Consider the following 20887-nt stretch of genomic DNA (forward strand, 5'->3'; position numbering starts at 1 on the left):
AAGCGCATAGTACATTTTGGAGGTAAAACTTACACTGACAGAAGAAAGGCTTTTGGTCATTGTACACTATAACATTTTGTTTTAATTAACTTTACTTTGAATTAAAGTTTAATCTTACAAGATTCTAAAGTCATCATAGTGTTAGGAGGGCATTAAAAGGTGTATTTAGCACCTTATACTTTTTCCAAAGGTAGGACTGAGAGACAGCAGAGAAGCCTCATCATTTAATATACATTTACTCCTATATAACATTTTTATGAATTTGTTTAGCTCAGATTCCTAATTAAAATAACCAAAACAGTTCTGAATGTCCCCCAATCCCACAATTCCTGCTTCTGTCCAGCTGTCCTACTAAAACAACAGAAATAGAAGTCAGGTTATGGCTGTGGTGACTCTGGAAGGCTTTGAGAGGCTGAGCCTCCTGCTCTGTGAGCTTGCTATCTACTTCTCCACCAGGTATTGGGATTCCCAATAATTTTACAGTCTATGATTACACAGTTACCACCTATGCCAGGTAATCTTGTCAATGTGACTAAACTGAGAAGCTCCTGGAGAGGTGATCGCTCATGGAGGCCCTACCCTCATCAGAGATCAATCCACTGATGTCACAGCTGAATGTACCATTGGGAGGTGGGGCCCAGCTGGAGGAGGCAGGTCACTGGGGCGTGCCTCTGGAGGATATTCCCCTTGCTGGCACTCTTCTCCTGTGTTCTGCCTCCTGATCACCATGAAATGAGCAGCTCTGCTCACTGTGTCCTTCCACCATGGAGTAGCTGACCATGGACTTTTGAAGCCTCTGAAACCATGAGCCAAAAATAAACCTCTCCTCCTTTAAGTTTCAGGTGTAGGGAATTTCCCCCCCCCAGGAATCAGAAATCAGATCAATATACCATCCAAAGGAGTTGCCTTTCTCTATCAATGTCTCTTAAGTTCACATGCCCCCCAAAGCATCTGTTTCAATCACCTGTTAAATCTCAAAACACATAAGTTTGTGCAAACACACTTGAATTTTCTGTAATTCAGTCAATAAATATTTATGAAACTGTGCCAAGCAGTATGCTAGTCAAAAGAAGAAAAGATAAAGAGAACTCAGAATCTATTTTTTCTTTTTTGGTGGTGCTGGGGATTGAACCTAGGCCCTCACATATGCTAGGCAGTTGCTCTATCACTGAAGAACACAACCCAAACCCACGGACTCAGAGTCTTTGAGGGAAGCCCAACCTTGTGAGAGAAACACAAAAACCAGTGGGATGTGGCCTGCATTGTATCAGAGGCATAAGCAAGGTACATGAGTGGAACAGAGAAGGGAATACTTTGTCAAGGGTGGGCAGAGAAGAAATCACACTGGAGAGGACTATAAAGAAAAGGACAGAAACAGGCTGTCCCAACAGGGAAGAGGAGTGTATTTCAGGCCCTAAGAGAGCATGGCCTACATAAGTCCCGGAGGTTGAGCACCAGAGAGACCTGGCAGGGAAGCAAGGGGCAGGGCAGCTGGAGAGGATGGCAAGGGTCTGAACTGCTACCTTAGGGAATTCAGATGCCTGATGCCCATGGGAAGCTGCCAAAGCTCCCAACAGGTAAGAGTGACTAGGGTCCTGGGAAGGGCAGCAGGGGGCAAAGGGTTGCACCTTACTGTTTTTCCCGCTCCGTAGCACTATTACGTTTGACTGCTGTATAGAAATATTACATTGACTGGCAATCTTTCCTCTTGAGAATGTGAGCTTCAGATGTTTGGCTGCTTTGTCCACCGACATGCTCTAACCTGGAACAGTCTGGGCACACAGGTGACACTGGTAAATATTTTTTGACTTAACTGAATGAATGAGTAGTATGGTAAGAATGCAGCTTCAGAAGGGCCACTCCAGAGACTGCTTTGATGGACAAGGAGACCAGTAACAAGGCTACTCAAGGAACCCAAGGCAGAAGCCAAAAGGACCTGAACAAAGATGGTGGAACCAGTGCCAGAGAACACTGTTGGAGGGTATAGTGCAAGCAGGAACACTGTGGGTCTGAAGTCATTTGGGCTGGTGAAAATGTAGTAGAGGGCACAGGCTGGAGATTCCCAAGGCAGAAAGAAGAGGAAGATGCTGGTCAACGCTGGTGGTGGCTTACCTCTGTAAAAGCTGCCAACTCTCCTTGGGACGGGATCATTGTACAGGTGTCTGTTTTCTTTGGGGCCTGTGCCATCATCAGAGTGTGGGTCATGATATACTCCACCCTGAGACAGGAAACAAATTTATAGGTGTTACACCATAGGTTGATGACAGTGTTGCCTACAAAGCCAGACCAGTGCACTGCACAGTCACTTATAATTAACTCACTGGGCTTTTTAAGAGAAAACTGAGGACTATGCCATGAGGAAAACTACTTACTTTTCCAGTTTAACTTATCTGTGGGAAACTGGATATGAATAACGATTAAAAGGAAGGCTTTAAGATGTTGAATAAACAATCCTTACAGACCATTTTATAGTAAAATGTACCAACTCTGAAGAATTCAGACCTCAGATTTCTGACGGGTATGGAATGAAGAGGTGCCTTCTCTGGAGGACTCTTTAACAGAAGGTCTTGCCACGGTCATCTCTGGAGGAAGCTGTTCTCCAGGCTGGAAGTCAAATTCAAAAAGATTTATAAGAGCATCCTATTCCTATGGATGAAAATCATTATGGTCTTTATTTAGTATAACTAGTATCTTAGCCAGCTAAAATAAAAAATGTTGGCTAAAACATAAATTTTCCCATAAAGGAGTGAATTATCTGATGAATGTAAAATAAGTTGAGCAAATTTCAGCAAATGTAAAGTGAAATTCTCATTAAAGGCAAGGAATACATTAGTGTGAAAAGTTCAATTAATTATTAAAAACAAAAAATTATTCTTCTATTACAGTCATGGTTCTGAGCAACACTCTATTTAGAAATTCTATTAGTCAATCCAAAATTCCTCTAGCAGATTTTAGGCTGAATTTTACAAAAAGAACTGAGCAGAACCATAATTGGCTTTCAGGAAGGGCTTATGTGGCAGACTCAGATGAAAATAAATGTTACTTGAATGCATTAAGGAACAGAGTAAGTCTTCTTGATAATTCTTGTCTTAAAATTTCCTTGTTTCTGTAGTTTATGTACTTAAAATTCTCTTGTTTCCAGGATAACAACGCTGAGGTCTCCTGTATCTCTTAGCCACAGTCACCTAGGTGCTGATCTCTGGAGATGCTGCCACTACCTAGCTCTCTCAAGGAAGTGGGTCACAACCTCAGCACAGTGCTAGGTCCACAACAGTGCCCAAGAGGGAAAAAATGTAGCATTTTCTACCCTTGGCAAAAAAGGATCAAGGAATACAATGACTAAGTCATCAAGAGGAATTAGTTGCATTGTGTATCTGTGTATCACACATACAAATATTATCTTAAGCCTACGTAACTTAAAAACACTTTATTTAAAATATGATTCATTCTTCCCCTCAATCCCCAGCATATCTGGAAAGTTACAGGCAGGTATTCATCCAACAAAGACTTTTTCTTCTTTCTACTTTGTGACAAGATCTTGTTTGACTTTTGCCACCTGTACTGTTGACAAGGGCCTCTACGAACATATTTTAGAAAACTGTTTATGGTTAACCTAAACTCATAAGAGTCCTTGTTATTTTGAAGGTGGACACAATACTTTGCATGAGTGTCATTCTCATGATTCATTCCAATGATTCACAGCTTTTGTCACTTTTCAAGCTTTCTGGCATCTTTATGCCTTTGTGTACTTTCTTGCAGCTTGACACTGTACCTCCTGAACTGGACTTCAGTAACACTCAGATCTGTGCTTAGCCCACAGTCATTTCTTATAATTAGCTTATGACCACCATGTTCACAAAAATCTCTTTTCTGAATTCTCAGAGGGCCAGTCATTTTCTAAGTGAAACCACATTTTGTTTTTCTTCTCTGACACTGTGCTCAATGCCAGCACTTTACCTGGTTTTGACCTCCACACCCTGTTTATGAGCAGCTGCCAGGTCCTAGACATCTTTTTAGGCTCTTGAGGTTTTCTATGTACAGTGACACCTCAAGGGCTCTTCTGACCATTCCCATGACTCCATTATGCACCCTGGGCACCTTTTGTCCTCCCCTCGCCAGCACTGGACGCCTTTCCAGCTTCTTAAAGCACACCCAGGGACCTGAGGACTGCCTCAGAATTCCACCTCCACCTTGAATTGGTAGAGTAAACTTGGTCATTTCATCCACTCTCTGAGCCTCGGCTTGGTTATCGGTGAGATAAAAGGGGTTCAATTATGGGTCTTCAAAAATCCCCTCTTCCACACTGAAAAGGAGCTCCTAAAGAAACCTTGAAGTCTTCCTTTTCCCTATATTCAACACTGTAATTTGCAAGTCCCACTGTTTCTATTTCTGAGCAATCTTTAAGATTCATCTTGTTTCCCCACTGCACTGAATCCCGAACTCTCTCTTCTCACTTCATGTGAGGATTACTACAAAAGCCACTCCAATTCTTGTATTTTCCATTTCAGTAACACGGAAGCAGTTGCGATCCCTGAAACACATCATGCTGTGTCATATCTCTATATCCTCCTCCTTGGAATGTTCTTTTCTTCCCTCCTTTCCAGCCTCTTTCCTGCTGCTGCTGCTGCTTTCCTCCCCAAGTGAAATCCCCATCCTCCTGGAAGTCTCTGCCCAGATGCTACCTCCTCTGGGAGCCAACTACACCATCTGGCCGACTGCCATACTGCTCTCACTTGGCACTCACACATGCCTCTGGCACAGCACTGGAATGTGGTCTCACGGTATCAGAACGACCATCTGTTGGCAAGTCTCCCCTGCCAGCCAGAAGCCTCCGAGAGGACAAAGACCCTGCTGTTCTCATCTTTCTAACTGGGGTCTCTCATGGTGCCTAGCTCAGGACATACCTGAGCACATTTTCACTCCTCAGCCTTCAGTGCTTTCTCTACTTGCTCTCTCCAATCAAGATCTTCAGCTGCCCCTGAAGCCACCTCTGACGGCTGCTACTCACAATGATCTTTTCCTATTTTCAATTCCTATTTATCGTCAGTGCCATACAAATGTAGGCCTTAATTATTTCACTGTTATCATGTATAATTTCATCTTCCCTGAGAGAAGCTAAGTTTCTCAAGGACAAGAGCCCTATCTTAGGCTCTCTGGAGTGCTTGATGACACCCAGGAGAGAAAAGGTGTTCGCTGTCTAAATCATAGCCCCAACCCTCATGGGCACAGGAGCAATGACTGTAATTTGTTAAACACTTGCTTTGTGCCAAGCACTGGATATTGTATTACACATAAAATCATGAAAATATGATTTAAAAATGTGTTCTACTATAAGAACGCTACTTCTTTTAAGCATGTTAGTCTCAGTTCTAGAGCACAATGATCAATATGATGGAGGAAGCATTATGCCAAAAATACTGTCTTAAGATTTAAAAACCCAAAAGACAGAAAATTAATATTTATCTTGGCCTGAAGTTAAATTTATCTGTAGTTCTGAATATATTAAACACTTTTAAATTCAGCTACAATATTGAGGGAAGTATTAGGAAAAAAGGTTTAATTTAAGCAAATGTGGTTTGGAGAGATTAGACAAAATACCCATGAATTTACACTGAATTTTGAAAAATCTAAAAGCTAACCGATACAGATGATGAATTCTATAATAAATCAAAATAGGATTTGCTCAACAAAATATCCAGAAAGGAACATGTAAGAAACAGATTACAAAAAACAAACTTTAGAGAGGTTGTGAGTAGTCAATAATTGATTGAAAGTGTGGTCTCTTGTAGGGAAAATTGCAGACTGACCACATAAAAACACCCCCTGCACTACCTTCCCATAATGAGCCACCAGACAGGGTCAAGGTGCTAACCTGTACCTGGGGTGATAAGAGCTGCAGGCTGTTGGCTCTGGCCGCCATCCCTTGCCCTATACTCAGGCTTCCATCCAAGCCTTTGGCTCTCACTTTGTCCCGGGTCACATACATGGAATGCCTGTGAGGACGCTGCTGAGAGGAGAAGGGGCTGGTGTAGCCCAGCCCATAAGAAAAGGATTCGTGAGGTGTAGACAGTGAGTGGGAATGGGTGTTGTCCATGTGCTCAGGCAGCTTCAATTCCTCCATGGTTTTTGAATGCCTGGTTGTGGTTCGGCGTGAGTCCAGTGTGCCCTCATTTCGGTTATTTCTCCCTGAAGGGCTAAGCAAAGTTCTCGAGTCACTGTGCCTGGTGGGCGTTGGGCTGGTGGGAGAGTTCAAGTCCAAGCAGCTGGATGGAAAGTACCTATTGGTATTGGTCTCTGTAATTTGGGCCCTGGCTTCAGAAAGGTTGCTCACAGACTTGGAGTCACTCAATGCCCCGTGGCTTTTGGCCTTGGTCCGGTAGGAGGGACTCCTGGAGGACTGGGGAATGGTGTCGATATAGCTGTGCCGACTCTGCTTCTCACTGGGCTGCAGTGTTCCAGCTTTGCTCTGAGAGCTTTCCATGAACGAATGCCGGTTCTGCTGAGATCTACTGCTGGACTTCAGGTACTTTGTGCCTGGGCCTTCTGAGGGCTTCGGGTCAATATTAAAGTCAAACTCTGTTTTGGATTTGGCTTCTTTTGGACTAAGAAGGTGTGGCATATTGTTGTTGGTGAGATCTTTGCTGGAAGATCCAGGCTGGGTGCTTGCTTGGTAGGTTTTGGTGTGAACTGGACTAAGAGTAGCTCCAGCAAGGTTACCATTCAGAAAGCTTTCATTGGCAGGAAGGCCTTCATCAGCCCGGGGCAGACCCACGCTTAGATTCTGAATGTCCTTGCTGTTGGATCGATGGTGAGTTTGTAAAGCAGCACCTTTGCTGGCTTGGTTTCTACATTGAAAACAAAAGAACCATATAAGTTTCCTCAATAGAAGGTACAAAGTATCATGTTAAAAAAAAAAGAAAAAAGAAAACATACTTAAAATACCTCCTGACTAAAAACATGAACTCTCAAACATGCCAACCAATACAAATAACCTATCAATAAGAAGCAAGTTCATCAGACTAAGTCACTCCACCACAAAGCACTGGTCCTAGTGAAATTATTTTGGCATCCTCACATGCTCAGCTAACTTGTTGCCAATAGTTTCTAACTGATAATCTGGTAAAACATGCTTTTGCTATGTTGGTACTTCTATGAATGCTTGTTATAGAACATCTGCCAAGGAGAAGAGAGCTGAGCTACAGACAGACTCTTTATAAAACAACTCTTTTATCTGCTTGAATGTCTGAAGACAACACTTTAGATTTACAGGTTACTGTGTTCCTTGAACTTTGTTTTTGTTTGTAAACTCCTAGCCTGCCTCAGAGATAATGTACTCATAGCCATACATACAGACACCAATCAAGGTCTCTTTTGTCTAGCCTGTATAGCAAAAGACTAGGAATTCTAGCAATGCACTCATTAAAAGAAAATGACACTAAAAAGAAACGTCAACTGCCCATTGAGGCTTACTGAAAACATGATGATTAATGTTCATGTTTTGGAGAAGTGGCAATTACTTGGGGGTTCTTCAGATGTCTCCTTGTACAATAAACAGGAATCTATACTGGATCACAGGGACCTGAAAATGTTAATTGCTCGCCAAAACACACAATTTAGTCTCTTCTTCATTTCACACTTCATTATTCCAAACTGACTGAGGAATGCAAACTATAAATCCAGAGGAAAATCCTGTCCTTTATCTGAAAGCTGAAACTGACAATAAAGCTAGGAGATAGGGGAATTTAGGCAGATAGCACACAGGCCTAAATAGTTAACTTAAAGTAAACTAAAAGTCAGGGCCTAAACAAATTAGCATACCAAAACAGACTATCAGGGCCTAATAAAATGCAAGAGACAAAAGAATAGGTCCTTAACAAAATGGGAGACCTTGGAGGAATAAAATACAAATGAAGCAGCTTGCTTTCCAGACAACAAAGGCCTACCTAAAACCAGAAGCATTCCTGCTTTCTGTGACATACACGGTATAAAAACCCAATAGACCTAAATATCTAGGGTGTCCACCTTACAGAGTATCCCTCTCTGGCTAGCAGAGAGCTTCTCTTTTATTCTTTCTAATAAACAAACATTTGGCCACTTCACACTGCTTGCTGTTTGCTGAATCTTCCATTGCCCCAGAGCAAGGACCCGAGATCCAGTTACAACACCACAGCAAAATCAGTTTGTTCTATTTTAAGTATTTAAAGGACCAAATGGTAGAATATTTCAAAAGAAATAATGATTTACACAGTTCCTTTTTTACTACCCCTTCATAAAATGTTGTTGTAAAAACTCCTATTGCTAAAGATGGTTTGATTTTGGAGAGTTTTGTTTCCACCAACACACTAACTGGAAGAAAAGTCCCCCTGTTTTTTTCATGCAGAATGGTAACCCGTGAAACTATGCCTTCTCATTTTCCCTGTAAGAATCTGCATACTAAAGCATCAAATATAAGGGCCCTTTTCCTATTGTGCCTTTCAGATGATAATCTGCCAGAAATCTACTTGAGAGCATCAAAAAACATCTGCTGTTCAGCCATTCTGTAACAGTGTGGAAGGCTTCATCTCCTAAATGCATTCACTAATCTTTCCCAGTTAGGTTACAAGAATCATAGCATTAAATAAAGATGCTTAAATTTGAGCTAACCAAATGTCAAATCTCAGACCTAGAAAGAAATGCAAAGAAAGGAAAACTAAGTTTCATTGGCTGTAAATGATATCAGCAGAATCTATTCCCAGAAAAAAGGACAGTCTTTGTATCCTACAGGCATCAGGTTTTAAACCATTGGAGTTGTTTGTCAACTTACATGCTGGTGACTAAAATATCTCAGCAACTTCAAAAGCCCATGAAAACTATGCTTTCTCATTTTCTCTCTAAGAACCTGCATGCTAAGGCATTAAAGGGTCCTTTCCTACTGTATCTTTCAGATGATAATCTCTGCTAGAAATCTGACAGCATCAAAAAAACATGCATAAATAGATTTAAGTATGTTGGTTATTCTCCATTTTCCCAACTCTCCATTCTCCACTCCTCTGCTTGGTTCTTGGCCTCAGGACCCCAATGCTGTAGACTGCACCCCCAAGTTCCCTAGTTGGCTACTTTCCAGTAGGGCTTAGCTGGGGAAGGTACCACACAAGAGAAAGAGGCTGGGGGAGGTCTTCCCTATTTCTTCTTGGCATCAGCACCTTGATTCAGATCCTAGCCATATCCCTCCAGATGACACTTTCCACAAGACAGCTCCTCCAGCCAGCTCTGCCTCAGGCTCTCAGAACCTATTTCTTCCCTTTTTCATTCAGGCCTAGAGATAGCAATGGCAGAGAGATATAACACATGCAGATATCGGGAAATAACTCAAGCTTAAAACAGGAACAGAAACGACAGAGAACAGCGGAGGCCGAGCTGCCAGAGTTTCTAGAACTGTTAAAATCACTGCTATCAGTGTTGAGCACAAACCTACACAGGAACTTAGACATATTCACAGCAATGAAGATACAATTTCTAACATAAAGTGGAGGCTATAAAGGCAGAAATAGCTGTCAACGCTTTAGGTTTTCCATAAAATGTACAAAGAGCCTAAACTACTATTCTGAATGTTTCTGCCTCAGGATTAATTGGAAGCCACTGAGCTTTGTATATATCATAATTCCCATGTAAAAAGGACATCATATTATCTTCAAATTGGAGCTCTGCCAAAGCACAATAATAAGAAAAAAAAAACAGCTTTGAAAATTCCATAGCTCTCTTTGACACACGATTGTAAAGAATCTGTATTAAACTGCCAAGCACTTAAAGGGAAAGAGTTGACAGATAAACTACTCTTTAATGGCTGGCGGGATAAATGGATGGAGAAATAGCTAACGTATTTACTTAAAATAAGTTTTAAAAGCAAACAATAAAGGCAAAAAGCTACATTTTTTAGAAGGCGGAAGAAGCAAGTCCAAGGAGGGAGGAGAATGGGGAGACAGTGTGACGCACAATCATGCCATGTCAGAGGTGAAAGAAACCTCAGCAAAGCCTGAAGGAGACAGGCAAAGGGCCGAGGAATGCCTTAGTCCACTGCCTCCTGTGGAGAAAATAATTTAGAAGACAAGGATGTGAGTGACTGAGTGTGTGTGTGTGTGTGTGTGTGTGTGTGTGTGTGTGTGTCCAGTGACAAGGCAGAGGAGCATGTAAATTTAAACTTGAGAAGACAAGCAACAATTCAGGCAGAAGGGAGACAAAAGGACCTGAATAGAGAGCAACCTCAGAGAAGACACGGGAGTAATGTAAACTCACAAAATGCAAAGGATCAACCAAATGATGACCACTATTTCTTGACCTAGTGTACTAAACTCTCATGGAAACAAACAAATAAACCAGCTAAGAATGGTCTATAAGATATGAGGGGAAACAATAAGTGAAACCATCATTTTAAAGAAGAGTAAGCAGGTCTGAAACACAATCACACTACTGCTAAGCAAAACAAAGAGAGGGTTATCACCAGTTTATGTATGTCCTCTCAGACCTAAAAAGTACCAGGTCTTGAGCTTTCAAACTTCCAACCTATTAAGAACATCTGTACAGCCAGGTTAGGTGGTGCACACCTGTAATCCCAGCTGCTCAGGAGGCCAAGGTAGGAGGATCATGAGTTTGAGGCCAGCCTGGGCAACACAGCAAGACTCTTATCGCCAAGTAAAATAAAATAAAATAGGCTGGAATACAGCTCAGTGGTAGAGCACCCCCGTGTTCAAATGTTCAATCCCTAGTACTGCAAAAAGAGAATAAAAAAACAAAACAAAGCAAAACAGAAAACCAGTTGTTCTATATAGAGGAAAAAATGGGGGAGGGTTAAATTTTAAAAGCTTCATAGTAAGAATTATTGTTTCCTATTTCTCTTCTAAAAGTAGATGACAGAAACTATTTCTACCTCAGAATTTAATAATGCCAGAGGTTGAGACCAGCTTCTGGGAGATGAAGGAAGATAAGGGAGACTGTGCCCAGGACACTGTCTTCCTGCAAAAGCAGCCAGCAGAATTGAGGAATGTCTGGTTGCAAAGACAACCTGGCCAGTCCAATCTTGGGGGGTGCGCGTGCATGCATGCATGCGTTTCTGTGTATGTTTCAGAAAACAAGTTTTTTTTAAGGCTGTTTTAAAAAACACCACATAACATCACTGATTTTACTCTATATGCTTATTTGTATGAAAAATTTATTTCTCAACTCAACAATTAAGATAAGAACAACAACAAAAACACAAGATCCTTTGAAAAGAGCCAGTCTACTTGGTTCAATCACAAAGAGTCCATTCCTACTCATATATCTGGCATCCTCTTCTTCCTCCAGGAATCTTCTTGCCCCCATCTACAGCATCATCCCTGGGTGCCATTTACACAGAACCTTCTGGCTGTTAAGGCTGGAAACCTCCTGAGGTGCTAACTCAATGCTATCTTTCCCAGGGCCAACATAGGTTTCCATGATACACTTGTTAAAGATAAGAAAGTCTTTAAGACCCACACAACTCTTTAATTATAGTTCTGAATCATGTAATAAGCATAAGAAGATATTTTTGAATAAAGAGGGCTTTCCTTCTTTTCTCTAATTGCATAATTTTAGCAGCCACCTCCTCCACCTACTTGTAAGACCAACACTGTATCTGTATTTCCTTAAAAGGGAATATTTACCTATTAGACAACGTGCTGCTTTCCACATGATAAGGTTTCCTTTTTGCTGACCTTGAAGGGGATCGATCCAAAAGTCTCTGGGTTTGAAAAGTAGGGTGATTCAAACATTGTTCTGTCAAGTATCTGTCGGCTGGGTCCAACTTCAGTAAATTCTTTGGAAATAAAGTTTAGGATGGGAGAGGACATTACAAACTCAAGTTTAAATTCTAATAAAAACCTTAATTTTTCTTTAACAACAAATACATAATCACTGCAGAATATCTAGCCAGTACAGTTCAGAAAAAAAAAAGTCTATCTAAATCACCCATAATCACCACCATTATTATCCTCTTGGTAGATATCTTCCCAGCCCTTTTTTGAGTATTGTATATATATTTTTTCTTTTATCAAAGCTGGGCCACATTATACACACACGTTTTATATACCATACTTTTCACTTACTAATCAAAAACATTTTTTATAACATAGTTTAAACATAAAAAAACTTTAAGTATATATTCACATTCTTTTTCTCCTGTCCCTCAGATACCAGTTCCCCTGTAGAGGCAGCCCAGGTCACCAGTCTCCTGTGCAATCTTCCATAGATATATTTTGTACCTATCTCTATCCCCTCATTTTTTTAACCTAAATAGCAGCATACATACACAGCTATCTGCATTCAGCTTCCTTTCCATTTCATACAGCGACTTAGGAGACCGTTCCATATCAGTAAAGAGCTTCGACTTTATGGATGTACTTCAGTCAGTGTTTAGCAATGCCTGAATGACATTCAGGGTTGGCCCTTTATTTTATTATTATGAACAACATGGCAACAAATTATATATATATATAATATATATTTATTTATATTGGGGGGGGTGCTGGGGATCAAATCCAGGGATTTGCACATGCCAGGCAAGTGTTCTGAGCTACATTTCTGCCCTTACAACATGTTTTTTAATGACTGCATGAAAGTTTGTGGTATGGATATACAATGATTTACTTAGCCAGCATCCTATGGTTGTATCTAGGTAGCAGCCGCTTTTCACTATTATAATCAGTACAGTAACAATCACCTGAAAGCTTTCATAGGATAAACTTCTAAAGATGGAACTTTTAGGTATGCAAACTCTTAAGGATTCTTTTCTGTGTATTGGCAAATTACCACAAATTACCCCCTAGAAAGGTTGTTTCGAATTATACACCTCTTAGCAATTGTATGAATATGCCAATTTCTCAGCATCCTCATCAACAATAAGCATTCTCATTCTTTTTTTGCATTTGACTGCTAGTGAGGTTGAATACTTTTACATTTATTAGTTACATATGTGTTTTATTTTTCTATTTATGCATCTATTGTTTTCTATTTGTAAGTGTTCTTTGCTCACTAAGGAACCTAATCCTTTTTGTTTATGTTGCACATACCACATTCTTTATAACTAAAATGTTTTCTTCCAATATTATGTACCTTAGTAACTGGACAAGATTTTTGTAGTGAATCATTATTATTAGGACTAATTTTTATTTACAAATTAAGCAAATATCTAGCCAGGCATGATGGTGTATGCCTGTAATCCCAGCACTCTAGGAGGCTGAGGTAGAAGGATGCCAAGTTTGTACCTAGCCTGGGCAACTCAGGGACTCGCTGAAGTCCTGTATCAAAATTTTTTTTAAAAAAAAGGGTTGGGAACATAGCTTAGTGCAAAGGCCCTGGGTTCAATCCCCATTCCCCAAAGGAAAAAAAAAAATCCAGCAAATTATCTAAAGAAATACAACCTACACAGCCTAACTCAACACACATAGAGCATAATGAAATTTGTTCTGAGTGGCTACTGCTGTCTCTCACAGGAAGGAAGAAGGATGAAATTCCAGCATTCACAAATTCATCTCTAGTTTGCTTTCATTAGTTTTGCCCACAGTTAACTTCTTTGTGGCCCACTGTTAAATAGTGAAAGCAAATTTGATCCCAACAAGCCAGGCTTCAATTTCAGACAACCATTTTCAATCAAGCACCACAGGAAATTTGAATTCTGATCCTACCATATAATGAAATACTCACTTTTGGTCAAAAGATTCTGGTTATTGGAACTTAAGTTTCCGATTACACGCAAGTGGATTTACATTCACATTAATTCAGACACAACTATGAAATTATCTCAATTCATTTTTCTTCTTTATTATAGAACAAAAATTGTGGGGGTATGTAAAATGATCTTGTTCTCACTGGCAACTTAAAACAGATTACATCAAAATTGTTTCAATTATTAAGACAAAGGAAAGTTGGCCCTTGATTAGTCTAAATTTGAAGTACCTATGACCCTTCAGAATCCAAATATCTGCTAGTATTAGTGCTATTTTAATTTATTTGATAGTAAGTAGAAATTACTGTACTACAAAAAACTACAGGTATATTTATAAATATAGGTATTAATTTTCAAACGACTTGAAAGGATGAAGTCTTTATGAGGAAAGTATGAAATTTACCCCCAGTTAATAGTTTCTACAGTTTGGCACTTTGGGGAAATACAGTATTATCACCGTCATCGTCATTTTTTTTTTTTACTAAAATAGAGTTAATATTATTATTGTAGTTCATCTTAAAATTATAAGAGCTTGAATTCTGGCAACTCGTATCCCCACTAAAATGGCTAATAGGAACAAACACAGGATGTGATGGCCATTTTAGGTGTATGAACAAAATTATCAAGACAGCTTAAGGGAATGGAAATGAGAATATTTCTTCATGAAAAGAAAACTGATGCTTTTCCATTTTCAAATTCATTTTCAAAAGCAAACAAAAGAAAAAGGAACAATGCATTTACATAGGATTCAGTAAGAAGGCAGTGCTCATTGCTGGTGAGAGAAGTCAGAAAGTATGGTTTCTGTGGGCACAGCAGGACAGGGGTGGAAAGCCTAGGCAGTATAATAAGGAGGTTTCTGGGTAATAATTTTCTATATTCCAACCTAGGTAAGGTTAGAAGAGTATGTTTACATTATAAAAATTAACTGAGATATAGATATAATTTGAGCACCTTCTGAATCTACACTGCAATAAAAATATTTGCTTACTGTTAAAGAACTCTGATAGTAAACATTATTAAATAAACATAACTTAGAAAGTTTAACATCCAAACTAGTACAAGTACCCAAAGATTCAGGATACTGTTCTGATTTTATCTGTGCTATCTTTTAATCAGTATTCATTTTTATTCAGGTACCACACTGACTGGTAATTATATTTGGTAATGATCTAACATAAAAGTTTAGTTATTTTTAACTAAAAAAAGATAAAAGGCAGAAAACATGAAATTATACTTAATTTCATTTTCCTACTTTATTTAATTTTAAGTTACCAAATAATTAAGAATCTGATCATTAAGTATAGACTGCATGAAAGAATATATTGATAAATCCAACTGATTTAAGTGAAAATTTATGCCTAATTAAAGAAGCTGAGTTTTGAGCGTTCCTTTTTCTAAAATTACATTTTTAAATCTGTACTCAGAACATTAGTGCTTTAAGAGTTTTATAAAAAAAAACATATTCAATATTTAATTAAATTTGGGAAATGTTGAGACAGAACAGCTTCTTTACTGTGAGATTTCTGAAAGCTTTTTAGGTTAATGAATATTACGAATCTCTACAAAGGGTTATACAGTATGTGGCTCTTCCAAAATGCCACCTCCCCTGCCCCCACCTCCACCCCCACACCTATTTACACTTACTTCCGTGGGACAGAGATTAATAGAGCTTAAAGCACAGCAAAGTTCTAAGAATGCGGCTCAGCATTTCCAACCGTGCTAAGTATGTCTTTTAAAGGTTCTGTGCACAGTGTAGCCTCTACTGATTTTCACTGTTGACTGGATGGACATAAAACAAAAGTGATCTATTAACAAGTGATTTTTGAAAGTCTACTTCAAACCACCAACATTTGCTTATGCACTTAATGGCTGCAATGAAAACTAGGGTAATAGGAAAAATAGTGCTCACTCAAGGTGTTGACTGTCTACTAGGGAAGAAAAACTTGAATAAAGAAATTTGAGGGTATTTTCAGTAGTCCAGAGCAAGAACTCTTCTGGACTAGGGGGCTAGCATGAGGAGGAACACTCAAGCCTCAGTAGTAGAAGTGATTCTGACATGTCTGAAGAGCCAGAAAGAACAGTCTGAGAAAGGTCAAGTCACAAAGAGAAAAATTACATTCACTGATTAATTCTATATAGCCTATGAGAGCTCTTAAATATACAAAAATTGTTGAATCTTTTTCCCTTCAACATTCAAGATTTATTTTATAACCTGTGCCCAAGCTCCTCTTGAGTGTTAACAGATTTTTATTATCCTGCCCATTTTAGGAAAGTAGAGATCTCATACCCCTGTCTAGATGAACTATGACACTACCAGATTCTGTTTGTAATTTTAAATGTTACATACGTCTTAACATGACATAATTTGCCATATTCACCATTATGTGTCTACTAACAAAATATTTAATTCATAAACACAGTTCCCCATTATTACCATTATGCATCTACTAGCATAATATTTAATTCATGAAAGCAGGTAATGGTCACACATAGATACAAAAAAAAAAATCCATAAACCAAAGGCTATTTGTCATACAGACATCAACTTCTCCTACCTTCATCAGGTCAAGTAAAACACTATTTAAAATTCCAAGGTATCTTCTCTCCAATGACTGAGGATGGTTAACAGCTGGAAACTGTAAGGACAATACAATTGGAATGTCAGCATTTGGGGAAGGTGTTGTGGCTTGTATCTAGATGTTCCCCCAAAGCCTCACGCAGTCATAGATGGGAGTTTCCAAGGTAGCTGGATTAGGGTGTGTGAATGTGAACTAAGGGCATGATACTGGGATTAAGGGCTCCATTCTGGGTATGGGTGGGCTTGTAGCCTGGATGGGACATAAAGGGAAAGAAAGAAGGCAGCCTTGCTGCTGCTGCTTGATGCTTCACTGTCTCCTGCCTGCTTTGTCATGGACTGTTTCTCCTCTTCTAGGCCACTCTGCCTTGGAGCCAGCCGACTATGGACTTAGATATCTACAACTGTGAACTGAAATAAACCTTTCCTTCTTTAACTTTTGGGTGTCAGGTATTTTGTCTCCGCAACGAGAAAACTAAGACAGAAAAATCTATGTGCACAGGCCTATGAGAGATGCAGAAGGGAGCAACTGAGCAAAAGTTAATGTCCTAGTGCCAATCTAAGTCAAATGCATATTTGTATATTACTTTTTAAATCTATGTATTATAGGTATGAATTAATAGGACTGGATATTAAATAACAAAAACTCTGATGAACTATGATACTTAAATCTAGGCATATAATACTAAGGAATGTAAAATAAAATATAAAAATCAGAAACTCTATTTATACAGGATATAGGGTATTGTCTTCTTAGACAGTTTAGTTCCAAAACAGTTTATATAGAATGTCTGCTTATACAGACACTTCTTTTTTTTTTTTCAGACAATTCTTAATTACCAATGGTAACTGGGGGCCTAACACAAGGAACATGATATAATATCATGCAAGATTTTTATGGTTCTTTCACAGCAACATATCATTTACTCCTCCAAATAAAGAAGAAAGGAGAAAAATGCAGCACGAGGCCAGAACCTGTAAGACCACAGAAGTAGAACTAAGTGAATTCTGATACTGGCTGCATTATTTCATTCATTCTTTTTTTTTTTTCCAGTACCGGGGATCGAACTCAGGACCTTGCGCTTGCACGGCAGGCACTGGAACCACTGAGCCAAATCCCCGGACCCATTCATTCATTTATTTTTTTTCTTTTTTTTTGTACCGGGAATCGAACTCAGGTCCTTGTGCTTGCAGGGCAGGTGGCGGAACCACTGAGCTAAATCCCCAGCCCTCATTCATTCATTTTTGAGATAGTGTCTCACTATGTAGTACAACTTAGCCTGGAACTTGCTATGGAGCTAGCCTTGAACTTGCAAACCTTCTGCCTCTGCCTCCAAAGTCCTGGGATTACAAGTATGTGCCACTGTACTAGCCTTGTATTACTGCTTTTAATACTTTTAATGACCTGTTTTCAAATCTTTCCTTTTTGAGTTGATTTTTAAAATTTGCTTTTGCAGCTTAACAAGAACATTTTTTAAAAAGATGAGGGAAAGGGTCAAGGTTGTTTAAATGTTCTATTCTTTCCTCTGCCAACTCACACTTGGTCATACTTGAGTGGAGGTTGAAGCACTGGGTAATATGACTGGCAGAGCCCAATGTCAAATGTGAGGGCTAGTTTCCTTCTAATATACATTTCCTCTACATCAACAGAAGAGCATTTCAAAGTACTGAAATCCTTAAATATGCTAAATAAGTAGACAGGAGGACTAATGATGTAGGTATTTAGGGAGTAATTATGACAGCATCTGTACACTGTGCTTGGTAGGGCAGGAGATACAGAATATGGGTAGGAACTAAGCCTTGCACCTGAGGAATCCATTGTCTGGTTGGGAAAGCAATCAGTGCCAAACTGTGGATCTGTACATTCTGATGGAAGCTCAGAGAAAGGAGACAAAGACAGTTTGTGGCTATAGAAGAACGAACTGGTAGGTAATATTTGAATTAAGTTTTAAAAGATAAGAAAAATATGAAGATGGGGAAAAGTAGGACAGTACCTTCCAGACAGAGGAAGAAGGGCCAATGTGAGTATAACACAGATGCACAGGCAAAAAGCTAAAACTGATTTCTTAGGGAAGCAATCCTATGTCAGGCATTTTAGGTATTACTACCCCTTACTTTAGAAATATAGAAAATTGTATCAGAAAGCTCAAGTAACTGATTAAAGCAAAGTTACATAATTAACAAGCAGTAGAACTAGTATTTGCACCCAGGCCTGTGATGTAAACCCACACTCTAGTTTCTAAACTGAGGCACTTCTCCTAAGGGAAGTACAGAAGTTCCTTTTGATGCTGCTGGAGCACTAAATATCAGCCCAAAGAAAGAAACCTGTCATGCCATGATAAAAGACCCTACCCCAGTACATTTTAATTAACATTTTGCTTCTGAGTTCTATCTTATGATACCAGATACCATTCCCTTTTATTTTCCCAGAAATAACATTTCACTAATAAGAAAATTAATTTTCAAAGTCAAAAGGTATTAGAAATATTAGAATAAAATGACCAACCAAACTCCTAACTTAAAAATTTACTTTATATGCTTCTGAATGAACTCTTACTATTCTAACATCAGATAATTCAACAAATAGTTAAAACAAGCACAAAAGTTTAGGTCATAGCCCAGTCAGTAGTTTGTTTCCTTTCCTAATCACTTGGTCAATATAATAAAATAAGAGCATCTCTTTACTAAGCACTGCTCTTAGCATTTTATATACAAACATTTCATTTTCACAACAACCTCATTAGGTGATACCTCTGCCATCACCATTTTACACACAAGAAACAGAGGTACAGATGGTAAAATAATTTTTTGAGGCCATTCAAGCAGTAAATATGGAGCTAGGCTTTGAAGTCTACCAGTCTTTGTTTTCCAAATAATGCATATAATTAGAGCAACATATAAGGGATTTTTCAGTCTCTACATAAGTGGAACCAAATGCAGATCATACTGGATTAGTTCCTGGTGAGTACATGGCTCACAGCAAATGCAGCTCACAGGCCCTGTGTGCTTACTTATTATCTGTTGAAGACATTTTCAAGTGATAGCATAAAGAAAAAATTTTATCTTGCAAGATGTTGTTAAATCTCTAAAGACACTGAATTAACTTAGTTAAAACAACACAAACACTTTCAGACTAAAATGTTAACATATAAATGTTAAGACATAAAAGTTTACAAAAATCAAAGTGTCATGGAAGTAACAATTTCCCTGAAGAACATTTATAGTTGGCACTATCATAGGCTGCCTAGCATTTGGCAAACAATACTGTTTAATGGAGAGGTCTGTGAACAAATAGGACCACAGACAAATGAAGAAAAGATAGCCCCCGTGCGGCCTCTACAATCTAAATGCTATTTGCCCTTCAATATCCATTTTAAATTTCAAATCCCCCATAAACCCTTTCTAATGCACCCTCAACTATGATTTCTACCTTTCTAGAATGCTTGACATGGTCACAGTCATTCTAAACAATAATGAGATCTATTAGAAAGCAGTACAAATAAGTAAATAGTGCAGTACTTTATTGTATGATTTCCTATAAATTGTACTGTTCTAATTATTTCAGTATGAAAGTCTAAATTCTGCAGCTAGTTTGGAAGTTATAAAGCCCAGGTACATGTCAGATCTGCTTATACTCTCTTCAGAGAATCCATCGTAGAGCTGCTTTAACCAGACCAAGAAGTCAGCCAGTAGACCAACCTTACCTAAGTTCTAGCAGTTGAGATGAACTATTCAATGCTACTCAACCTAGTAGGCACTATTCTAAGAGTGCTACAAACATAATGGTAAACAGAATAGTTCATTTCCTTGAGAAATTAATTAATCCAGAGAGGATACATACTTGCAACCAGTAACTTAAAAGAGAATGCAATGGGTGCTACAAAAAAAAAGTGACTAGAGTGCTGTGGGAGCTCAGAAGGAGTCACCTACTGAGCCTAGGATAGTCTAGAAGGGCTTCATGGAAAGAGAAGATTGGGAGCACCACAGAAATGGAAATGAAGCACTACAAGTGCCACAGGTCAAGAAAATGATGGGAAGGGCAAGGTGGCCTAAGAAAAAGGGATGGGGGTGGGACAGGGGAGAGACCAGGCTGGAGGGCTAAGAGCAAGGGGTCTTTAATGCTACCCTCAGGTGCTTAAACTTTATCAGCACTCCCATAGAAGTTGTGAAACAAAAAGGAGATAGAATTAAATGCATTGCTGGAGAAAAGACTTAACCTTAAGGGGAGACAGACACTCTTCAAGAGATCAGTTTGAGAGCAAATGTCTATAGTTTTGGTAAAGGTAGCAAGAGTGAGAGGATTTGAGACGGAGAGAATGGAAATAAAGCTCAGTTTGAGTGTTGATGTCACAGACTTGATGAATCACTCAGCTATTTGGTGAGAACACAGCAGATGTGTTTCTGTATTCAATGCTTCAAGTACAGCATTAACACAGACAATGTCTGCCCTCCGGGAACTTACATGCTAGTGGGGTATAGCTAGACACTGATAATTAACAAGTAAATAAATTGATGAAATAATTCCATACTATGGTAAGTGGTATGATGGACATAAAAGAACAGTGCTATGAGGGGACTGGAAGGAGGGCTGGGGG

The 20887-nt window shown here is 39.1% G+C and overlaps 1 protein-coding gene across 7 annotated transcripts in view; it reads right to left on the reverse strand.

Moving 5' to 3' along the window:
- Nucleotides 1-20887, reverse strand: part of Cdkl5 (cyclin dependent kinase like 5) — a 191416-nt gene that overhangs the window by 22278 nt on the left and 148251 nt on the right. For 4 of the 7 annotated variants that reach the window (XM_087193679.1, XM_013066036.3, XM_087193677.1 and 1 more), the window contains 5 exons: nucleotides 16273-16353; nucleotides 11658-11809; nucleotides 5873-6845; nucleotides 2503-2604; nucleotides 2113-2218 (listed from right to left, as the gene is read on the reverse strand). In XM_087193679.1, coding sequence (XP_087049805.1) covers nucleotides 2113-2218; nucleotides 2503-2604; nucleotides 5873-6845; nucleotides 11658-11809; nucleotides 16273-16353 — 1414 coding nt within the window. The remainder of the gene's footprint in view (nucleotides 1-2112; nucleotides 2219-2502; nucleotides 2605-5872; nucleotides 6846-11657; nucleotides 11810-16272; nucleotides 16354-20887) is intronic. The other 3 variants (XM_004866145.4, XM_087193680.1, XM_087193681.1) reach the window with 1 other exon arrangement.

Source organism: Heterocephalus glaber, unplaced genomic scaffold, assembly GCF_053883595.1.
Source record: "Heterocephalus glaber isolate CG9 unplaced genomic scaffold, H.glaber_assembly_v1.0 deba00001594, whole genome shotgun sequence".
In the NCBI taxonomy this organism is placed as follows: domain Eukaryota; kingdom Metazoa; phylum Chordata; class Mammalia; order Rodentia; family Bathyergidae; genus Heterocephalus; species Heterocephalus glaber.